Source organism: Monodelphis domestica, chromosome 6 (assembly GCF_027887165.1).
Source record: "Monodelphis domestica isolate mMonDom1 chromosome 6, mMonDom1.pri, whole genome shotgun sequence".
In the NCBI taxonomy this organism is placed as follows: Eukaryota; Metazoa; Chordata; class Mammalia; order Didelphimorphia; family Didelphidae; genus Monodelphis; species Monodelphis domestica.
The window spans coordinates 11786934-11797644 of record NC_077232.1 but is presented as its reverse complement, the minus strand read 5'-3'; the positions used below and the strand labels follow the sequence as shown (position 1 = coordinate 11797644).

The 10711-nt window shown below is 56.3% G+C and overlaps 1 protein-coding gene across 1 annotated transcript in view; it reads left to right on the top strand.

The window, feature by feature from the left end:
• Positions 1-8367: 8367 nt before the first annotated feature.
• MYRF (myelin regulatory factor) overlaps positions 8368-10711 on the top strand; it is a 67906-nt gene continuing 65562 nt past the window's right edge. The window contains 2 exon segments of the mRNA XM_056803731.1: positions 8368-8385; positions 9395-9849. Of these exon segments, the coding sequence (XP_056659709.1) occupies positions 8368-8385; positions 9395-9849 (473 nt within the window).

Here is a 10711-nt window from a genome sequence, read left to right as displayed (position 1 = left end):
ACTATATGAACACAACTACAAAACACTCGCCACACAAATAAAACTAGACTTTAGCAATTGGAAAAACATTAACTGCTCATGGGTAGGACGAGCCAATATAATAAAAATGACCATCCTGCCCAAACTTATTTATCTATTTAGTGCCATACTCATGGAACTCCCAAAAAATTTCTTTACTGATTTGGAAAAAACCATAACAAAGTTCATTTGGAATAACAAAAGATCAAGGATATCCAGGGAAATAATGAAAAAAAACCACTACTGAGGGTGGCCTAGCAGTCCCAGACCTCAAACTATATTATAAAGCAGCAGTAATCAAAACAATTTGGTACTGGCTAAGAGACAGAAAGGAGGATCAGTGGAATAGACTGGGGGCAAGTGACCTCAGCCAGATAGTATACGATAAACCCAAAGATCCCAGGTCTTGGGACAAAAATTCACTATTTGATAAGAACTGCTGGGAAAACTGGAAGACAGTGTGGGAGAGACTAGGAATAGATCAACACCTGACACCCTACACCAAGATAAATTCAAAATGGGTGAAAGACTTAAACATAAAGAAGGAAACCATAAGTAAATTGGGTAAACACAGAATAGTATACATGTCAGAACTTTGGGAAGGGAAAGACTTTAAAAACAAGCAAGACATAGAAAGAATCACAAAATGTAAAATAAATAATTTCGACTACGTCAAATTAAAAGGCTTTTGTACAAACAAAACCAATGTAACTAAAATCAGAAGGAAAACAACAAATTGGGAAAAAATCTTCATAAAAACCTCTGACAAAGGTTTAATTACTCAAATTTATGAAGAGCTAAATCAATTGTACAAAAAATCAAGCCATTCCCCAATTGATAAATGGGCAAGGGACATGGATAGGCAGTTTTCAGATAAAGAAATCAAAACTATTAATAAGCACATGAAGAAGTGCTCCACATCTCTTATAATCAGAGAGATGCAAATCAAAACAACTCTGAGGTATCACCTCACACCTAGCAGATTGGCTAACATGACAGTTATGGAAAGTAATGAATGCTGGAGGGGATATGGCAAAGTAGGGACATTAATTCATTGTTGGTGGAGTTGTGAACTGATCCAGCCAGTCTGGAAGGCAATTTGGAACTATGCACAAAGGGCGATAAAAGAATGTCTACCCTTTGATCCAGCCATAGCACTGCTGGGTCTGTACCCCAAAGAGATAAGGGACAAAAAGACTCGTACAAAAATATTCATAGCTGCGCTCTTTGTGGTGGCCAAAAATTGGAAAACGAGGGGATGCCCATAAATTGGGGAATGGCTGAACAAATTGTGGTATATGTTGGTGATGGAATACTATTGTGCTAAAAGGAATAATAAAGTGGAGGAGTTCCATGGAGACTGGAACGACCTCCAGGAAGTGATGCAGTGCGAGAGGAGCAGAACCAGGAGAACATTGTACACAGAGACAAACACACTGTGGTATAATCGAATGTAATGGACTTCTCCATTAGTGGCAGTGTAATGTCCCTGCACAATCTGCAGGGATCAAGGAGAAAAAAACACTACCCATAAGCAGAGGACAAACTGAGGGAGGAGAAACACCGAGGAAAAGCAACTGCCTGACTACAATGGCTGAGGGGACATAACAGAGGAAAGACTCTGAGAAAACACTCTGATGCAAATACTAACAACATGGCAATGGGTTCAAGTCAAGAACACATATGATACCAGTGGAATTCACGCGTCGGCCACGGGTGGTGGGAGGGAGAAAAAGAAAATGATCTTTGTCTTTAATGAAAAATGCATGGAAATGATCAAATAAAATACTATAAACTTTAAAAAAAAACAAAAAAAAAACTACTTTGCCCAACTATATGGCAATAAATATACCAACCTAGGTGATATGGATGAATATTTACAAAATATAAATTGCCTAGACTAACAGAAGAAGAAATAGATAATCCCATATCAGAAAAAGAAATCCAACAGGCCATCAAAGAACTTCCCAAGAAAAAATCCCCAGGGCCTGATGGATTCACCTATGAATTCTATCAAACATTCAAAGAACAGCTAACCCCAATACTATACAAACTATTTGACATAATAAGCAAAGAGGGAGTTCTACCAAATTCCTTTTAGGACACATATATTGTACTGATCCCAAAGCCAGGCAGGCCAAAAACAGAGAAAGAAAATTATAGACCAATCTCCCTAATGAATATAGATGCAAAAATCTTAAATAGAATATTATCAAAAAGACTCCAGCAAGTGATCAGAAGAGTCATCCACCATGATTAAGTAGGATTTATAGCAGGGATACAGGGCTGGTTCAATATTATGAAATCCATCCACATAATTGACCACATCAACAAGCAAACCAACAAAAATCACATGATTATCTCAATAGATGCAGAAAAATCCTTTGATAAAATATAACACCCATTCCTATTAAAAACACTAGAAAGCATAGGAACTCTCTCTCCCTCCCTCCCTCTCTGTGTGTGTCTCTCTCCCTCTCTCTCTCTCTCTCTCTCTCTCTCTCTCTCTCTCTCTCTCTCTCTCTCTCTCTCTCTCTCTCTCTCTCCCTCTCTCTCTCTCTCTCTCTCTCTCCCTCTCTCTCTCTCTCCCTCCCTCTCTCTCTCTCCCTCCCTCTCTCTCTCTCTCCCTCTCTCCCCCCCCCCCTTTACAAATTCCAGTGAGTTGTGCTGCTGTGGGGGGCCCTTCTCAGGTCCTGGTTCTTGGGCAGACATTCTTTTCTTCACTTTCCTGAAATAGAAACTGAGGCCTGCTGAGCTATGGACTTGCCTTTTCATCTTGCGCACTGTGGGGAGGGCAGATGAGAGGGTGTCAGCAGGGCGGAGGAGGGGCTGGGTCAGCACCCCTAAGTTGTCTGGGGGAGGCGGCCCTGAGCCGGGGAGGGCTGACAAGGGTCCTCTACTCCCCCCAGCACCCCCCGAGAGCTCTGCTGTACTGAAGGGAGAATTGAGGCCCGGAGAGCCCTGGTTTGCCCAGGCCACAGGCTCAAAGCAGGAAGGGGCCTAGAGGTGGCCTCACCCGTTGTACAGAGGAAGAGACAGAAGTCTCCAGAGATGAAGTGACTTGCTCAGGTCAGAGAGGGTCGGGCCAGGATTTGAACCCAGGGCGCCTGACTCCTGCTCCAGCCCTCTCGCTATCTCCCAGCTCTTGGAATAGGCCTAGCCAAAGGCTCAGAGATGGCTGGAGGGGAAGGAGGGGCCCTGCCTCCTGGATGAAGTAGGAGCCCACCCTGGGGGCTCCCGCAGGCTCGGCTGCCCCTTGGGGTGCCTGGCCCTGCCTTTGGGCACCCCGGGGCCGCCTCTGAGAGCTAGTTCCACCCTGTCCATTTTACAGAGGAGGAAACTGAGGCCCCCGGAGGGGAAGAGCCTTGGCCAGAGCCGCACAGGTCTAAGGCGGCTTTCGCCTGCCTCTCGGGCCGGGCCTGCGGCCTGTCCTGTGTCCAGTCCAGGCTCCGGGGTGTCAAACAAACAGGGCAATGTGTCCCTGGCCCCTGCCCCCCTGTGGCGTTGCTGGTGACTTCCGCCATCTTTGGTGCATGAATTGACAAGTGACCCATTGACGGGGGCCGTGGAGGGGGGCACCCAGGCAGGGCACAAGCCTCCCAGTGTGCCCGGCTCCCACCTTCCCTCCCCCCGCCCCACGGACAATGGGCCAGCCTGAGCCAACAGCCACAGCTGGCAGGGAGCAGGGCTGGGGGGGCCGGAAAGGGGCCCCATGAGGTCCCACCTGCGGCTGGCCGCTCCCCCACTCAAGCCGGCCCTCACTCCCCTGACCCACTGAGGCAGGGCCCCCTGCCCTCCCCCACTGGCCCTCACCCCCCTGACCCACTGAGGCAGGGCCCCCTGCCCTCCCCCACTGGCCCTCACCCCCTGACCCACTGAGGCAGGGCCCCCCTGCCCTCCCCCACTGGCCCTCACCCCCTGACCCACTGAGGCAGGGCCCCCTGCCCTCCCCCACTGGCCCTCACCCCTGACCCACTGAGGCAGGGCCCCCCTGCCCTCCCCCACTGGCCCTCACCCCCTGACCCACTGAGGCAGGGCCCCCTGCCCTCCCCCACTGGCCCTCACCCCCTGACCCCACTGAGGCAGGGCCCCCCCTGCCCTCCCCCACCGGCCCTCACCCCCTGATCCACTGAGGCAGGACCCCCCTCCCATCCCCCACCTGCCCTCACCCCCTGATCCACTGAGGCAGGGCCTCCCTCCCAGATGTCTTCTAATCCCGCCCCTCGTTTTAGGGGCCCCCCCCAGTGAGTGGCTGCTAGGGGGCTCGAAGGGAGGCCTGAACACCCCCCCCCCAACCCCCTCACCCCCGCCTCTGCCCGGGGCCTCCTCTGGGGCCTCTCGGAGGGGCTGCGGGACTGGGTGGTCTGGGGGGAGGGGGGAAGGGCCGCCTGCTTATCGTCGCCGTCAGGTAATAATTCGAATAATTAATGAGGAATGCCGACTGCATAGCTCCTCCGGAGAGGGCGGGGCGGGACACGGGGCGCCCTGCGTGCCCCCTATTCCCTGGATTTGTAGGAGCCCGAGAGGGGCCGCCCCAGAGTTTGGATGGAAGTCTCGAGAGCGGCTCGCTGGGGTCACGGAGGGGGCCGGGCCAGGCTGGGCTGGGGGCGCCGCCCGGCGGCCTCAGTTTCCCCCCGGCTCCGCTGGGCTCTGCCTCTCCCTGGCCCCGGGCTCCGGCCCCCCCTCCGCCCGCCACATCTGCTTCTCGTTAGTCGGGGTATCCCAGGATGCCTCTGGCCGCCCCATCCCCCAGGAGGGAGGATTAGGGGTGATTAGGAGAGAGCGCGGCTCCCGGAGGGAGGAGGGAGGAGGGAGGAGGCAGCACCAGAGGCTGGTTATAATAGAAATACCGTAAACGGAGCAGCCTATCACGCCAGGTAAATAGGGCAGGCCGGGCGCCTCCATTAACCTCTTCAGGCCCGGCGGCCCCCGGCGGCCCCGAGGCCAGCCCCAAGTCCAGAGAGGGGAGCCCTGCCACCAAGGACGCGCGGCCGGGACCAGAAGCGAGCCTCCTCCCCGGCTCTGAGTCCTTTAGGTAGAGGGCCGTCCTGTCTCCTCCCTCGGCCTCCGGGGCCCCATCTGTAAAATGGGTACAGAGGAGGTCTGACTTGGATCTGTGAATCCTGGGACAGGAGTGGGGAGAGCGCAGGGGAAGCCGGATTCCAGGGGCCTTCCCCGCCCTCAGCATCGGCTCCGGGTCCCCGGCGGCACTCCGTGGGTGTCCTGGCCCTCAGGCCGGCCCCCTGCTAATCCCTGCCTTGGGATGGGGGGAGGGTCTCTCGTGACGCCTTAATCAGCTCCGCTGGCCAGAGGTGGCCCCGGGGAGCCCCTGGCATTCCACACATGCCTTCCCTTTGGGGTGGGGGCGGCAGGGGCACAGACGGTCCGACCGCCTGCCTTTCCCGGCGTTCTGGGCCTCGAAGAATCCTTCCGCCCCACCGTGCTGGAGGCTGGCCTCCGCCTTCGAGGGCAGAAAGGCCGGGCCCAGATTGCGGAGGAACTGAGGCAAGGAGGGGGAGGGGCTTCCCGCTCTCCGCCCCGAGGCTCTGGAGAGGGCCCGAAGGAGGGTAAAGGCCGGCAGATGGGAGAGGGGAGGAATAAGGAGGGAGGGAGGGAGGGAGGAAGGAGGAGGGAGCTAAGAAGGAAGCCCCCAGGTGGGGGAAACGCCCCCCGCCTAGAGCCAGAGGGACCAGCCTGTGGGGCTGAGATGGGGCTTGCACCAGCCTGGCCAGGAAGGGTCCCCCCCCACCATGAGATGGGGATCCTAGTGGGCACTGCCCCAGGGGGAGAGACGGGCAAGATTCGAACCCAGGAGTGGGGGGGGTGAGTCTGCAGGTTCCCAGGGAGGCTCCTGGGGGGGGGGGGGCGTCCTCAGCAGCCTCTCCCTGGGCGCCCGCCCAGCCTTCCTGACGCACCACTCACGTCAGAGCTGTTATCACTCCCAGCCCCTCTCCTGGGAAGGTGACCTCCTCCTTCCCTCCTCCCCCGCCTGGCATCTCAGAAGGGGGGGGCCGACTGGGAGGGCCCTGGGTTGGGCAGATATTTCCTCTGGGCAGGGCCCGATAGGTCTCCCCCTCCGCAGGCAGGGCCAAGGAGAGGCCATCTCTGCCTGGACCAGAGAAGCCCTGGGCATGGTGAAGACCCAGCTCTGCACCCCTCATTGTACAGATGAGGAAGTCCAGGGAGCCCTGAGAAAGGAAGGGGCTGGGCATCGGCACCAGGCAGGGAGGGTCCAAGATCAGCATACCGGTCAGGGCTGGCACACAGTAGGTGCTGTGGAATTGCCCTCCTGGTGGATGGACAGACAGACAGACAGACAGACAGACGCATGGATGGAAGGAAGGATGGATGAGTGGACGGACAGACAGACGGATGGATAGAAGGAAGGATGGATGGACAGACGGACAGATGGATGGAAGGATGGATGGAGGGAAGGATGGGATGGATGGGTGGATGGAAGGATGGATGGATGGATGGACAGATGGATGGATGGATGGATGGACAGATGGACAGATGGATGGGTGGATAGAAGGATGGATGGATGGACAGATGAATGGATGGAAGGATGGATAGACAGATGAATGGATGGGTGGATGGATGGATGGATAGATGGATGGATGGATGGATGGACAGATGAATGGACAGATGAATGGATAGACAGATGAATGGATGGGTGGATGGGTGGATGGAAGGATGGATGGATGGAAGGATGGATGGACAGATGAATGGATGGCTGGATGGAAGGATAGATAGACATATGAGTTGAATGGTTTGTCTGAGGATGGGCTGATGAGCCTGGGGTCAGGAAAATCTGGGTTCTCTGTGGGAAAGTCACTCATTTCAGGAAGCATTCATTAAGGCCTCCTGTGTGCCAGGCCCTGTGAAAGGACCTGGGATAAGGAGGAGGCCAAGCATGGTCCCTGCCCTCAAGGAGCTTCCATTCCAATGGCCAATCAACATTCCCCTCAGACCATGGAAAGAAAATGCAGAGCGAATGGAGGTTGGCCTTGTAGGGGACGGCACTAGCAGCTGAGGACAGAAGGGAAGGGGAAATATTTCCTGAAGATGTGCTTAAGCTGAGTCTTAAAGGAAGCCAGGGAGCTCTAAGAGGAGGTGGGGAGAAGGGAGGGCATTCCAGGCATGAGACACAGCCAGGACAAAGGCACAGGGGCAGGAGAGTATTGTGTGAGAGGAGCAGCAAGAAGCCTTATCATAGGCTGTGTGAGTGGAGACTACAATTGGGAAGGTAGGAAGGGGCTGGGTTCTGGGGGGACAAAGGACTTTATATTTGATCTCGGGATAATGGGGAGCCACTGATGTTTATTGAGTAGGGGGTGACAGGCACAGACCTAGGTTCTAGGAAAATCAGTTTAATGGCTGGAGGCAGGCAGAGCCCCAGCAGCTATTGTGTGTAGTGGATGGGGGGGGGGGGGGATGCTTTAGAAAAGGAACAGACTCTGGCCATTGATGGGATGGGGGGGTGACCAAGGGACAGGAATCAAGGGTGACGGGCAGGTTGCAGACCTCTGACGTCCCTCCATTTTCCCATCTGTAAAATGGGCATCCCATTCTGTCCAGGACGGTCATGAGGCTCAGACAAGCCAAGCCAAGCTCACTGGCTCTAACAAGGCTGTAGGAGTGTCCGCGCGCGCTCCTGGGAAGGGCTCCTGGCCGGCCATCCGTCTCTGACATTCCCCCACATCAGGAGGGAATCAGTAGACCCTCCAACATGAGAGTCATCAGGCCGTGCCCTCGAGGAGCTCCCAGGAAAGGCGGCGTCCCTGGGGAACTCGGTGGCCCAGTGGGTAGTGGCAGGCCCGGGCCCCGCCGCGTGCCCGCGTGAGGGTGCAGCGAAGGAGGCGCGGCTCAGGGTGCCCGCAGGCCCTCGGAGGGGTGGGCGCACCCTGGGGGGAGCCGCCCGTGCCCAGGCCGCAGAGAGGACAGACACACGCTGGGGCTCATTTAGCGGAGGGGCAGCACCGCCAAACGCTGGCCGCCGGGGGAAGCCGGGTCGGAGCAGGGGACGCTGGGGCCAGGCGGGGAGCATCTCCCCACAGGCCAGCTGAAAGGGAACCGGAGATGCCTGTGGGGGCCGGCAGTCACCCTTAGTCCGGGCTGCTGGACGCTTTCAGGCCCGTCTGCCTCTTTGTGGCCCCACTGGGGGGGTTTCTTGGTTGGCCATTTCCTTCTTCAGCTCATTTTACAGATGAGGAAACTGAGTCAACAGGGCGAAGGGACCCACCTAGCTAGAAAGGGCCCAAAGCCACACTTGAACCTGGGAAGAGGAGCGGTTGGCTTGATCTTGTTTGGGGCGACACATAGAGGAGGGCAACGCAGAGGCTGGGAATCATGGCCGTACCTGGGATGGTAACAGGGAGTCGGAAGGAGAGACACTGGGCTTGGATGGGCTGTGTTGAGTGGGAGATGGAGACGTCCACCAGGCAACGGGGATGGAGGCCCAGGTCGGACAGAGACCAAGGCCAGCCTGCTAGAGCGGCACAGAGATGGCCACCGACCCGGGGCAGCTGCTGAGATCCGGGGTGGGGGGGGGACAGAGAGAGGGAGAGGGAGAGGGAGGGGGGGAGAGGGAGAGAGAGAGAGGGAGAGAGAGGGAGAGAAAGAGAGAGGGAGAGAGACAGAGAAAGAGAGAGAGAGGGAGAGAGAGGGAGAGAAGGAGAGACAGAGAGAGACAGAGAGAGGGAGAGAGACAGAGAAAGAGAGAGAGAGGGAGAGAGAGAGAAAGAGAGAGAGAGAGAAGGAGAGAGACAGAGAGAGAGAGAGAGAAAGAGAGAGAGAGGGAGACAGAGAAAGAGAGAGAGAGGGAGAGAGAGGGAGAGAAGGAGAGACAGAGAGAGACAGAGAGAGGGAGAGAGACAGAGAAAGAGAGAGAGAGGGAGAGAGAGAGAAAGAGAGAGAGAGAGAAGGAGAGAGACAGAGAGAGAGAGAGAGAAAGAGAGAGAGAGGGAGACAGAGAGAGACAGAGAGAGAGAGGGAGAGAGAGGGGGAGAGAGAGGGAGAGAGAGAGGGAGAGAGAGAGAGAGACAGAGAGAGAGACACAGAGAGAGAGACACAGAGAGAGAGGGAGAGACAGAGAGAGAGACACAGAGAGAGAGACACAGAAAGAGAGGGAGAGAGAGAAGGAGAGAGACACAGAGACAGAGGGAGGGAGAGAGGGGGGGCAGGACGGAGCCCCCCAGCTAAGGGGAGCGGCATGCCGAGGCCCCCGGCCTGCTCTCCTGCTCTTCTCTCAGACGTCCCAGGTCTGGGGCTGGAAGGGGCCATCCAAGCCCTGCGTTTTACAGAGGAGGGTCCGAGGGAGGGAGATGAAGACTCCCAGCCAGAAAGCTTGAGACGCCGCTGCGGGCTGGAGGTGTAGACACAGGTGGTCCTGCTGGGCTGCTGTGCCTGTAGTTTGTCTTTGGTGCCTTCCGGAAGGGGCAGGAGGCCGTGTGAAAGGAGACACAAGCCCAAAGGGGGGCCCAAACGGGCCGATCCGTTTCTCCCTAGAATAAGAGCCGTCGGAGAAGGCGGCAGCCCCCCCCCCTCGCTCAGGGGGCCTCCTCAGCTCCCACAAGCAGGGCGCATTCAGCACCGACCGAGGCCTCCAGGCGCCACGCTTGGGGCGGGGGGGGCTCCGGGGGCTCCCCAGGCTCGACCATCCTTGGCCGCTGGGGGAGGAGAGGGGGGACCCCTGCGGCGCGTGCCTGTTAACTCGTCTCCCTCACCGTGTCCCCTTGTCCCAGGCCACGACATCAATGGGGCCCTGGAGCCCTCGAACATAGACACGAGCATCCTGGAGGAGTACATCAGCAAGGAGGATTCTTCGGACATGTAAGTCCCGGCCCGGACGGCTCCTGTGGCCGGTCTCTGGGGAGGAGGGGCAGGTCCCTGGCGGGGGGGCACGAGTACTGGGCTTGGGGTCAGGAAACCCCTGGGGGGGGGGCTCCGCGGTCACTGGCCGGCCTTGTGGTCTTGAGGAAATCCCTGGCCGACGCAGAGCCTCAGTTTGCTGATTCATAAGATGGGCTCAGTCCTCCTTGGCCACCTTCCTCATGAGGTCTTAAGGAGCCCTAAAGGCTGGCAAGATGGAAACTGTGAATTCCTGAGACAGGGCCGACTCGGTCAGACCACCGTCTGTGAAGTGGCCTACTGTGCGCCAAGCCCAGGGACCCAGAGCCAGGAAGAAAAGTCCTCGTCCTCGAGAGGCTTCTGTTCTGTTGGGGGGAGCCACAGACGAATCAGGGCAAAATACATACAAGCGACATTCGCCATAATTTGGAGTGAGAAGGGGCAAGTGGGGGGCTGAGAAAAGCCTCCCTTCTGGAGGAGGTTGTGTTAGAGGAGAGCCTTGAAAGAAGCTACAGGGCAGCTGGGTGGCTCAGTGGATAGAGACCAGGCCCGGAGACCAGAGGCCCTGGGTTCAAATCAGACCTCAGATATGTCCTAGCTACATGACCTTGGGCAAGTCCTTTCACCCTGATTTCCTAGTCCTTTACCTCTCTTCTGTTTTAGAATAGTACTAACAGAATAGAGCACATTTGCATAGGATGCTTTGCAGACTGTGTCTATGCAGTTATCCTCGGTACAAGCGCATAGACACCTGCGTGTGTATTTTTCAGCACGGTGTGATGTCAGCATTTGCTAATAATAATAATTCAGGAAGCAGGTGATTCAGGGTTAGGCTTTTATTATT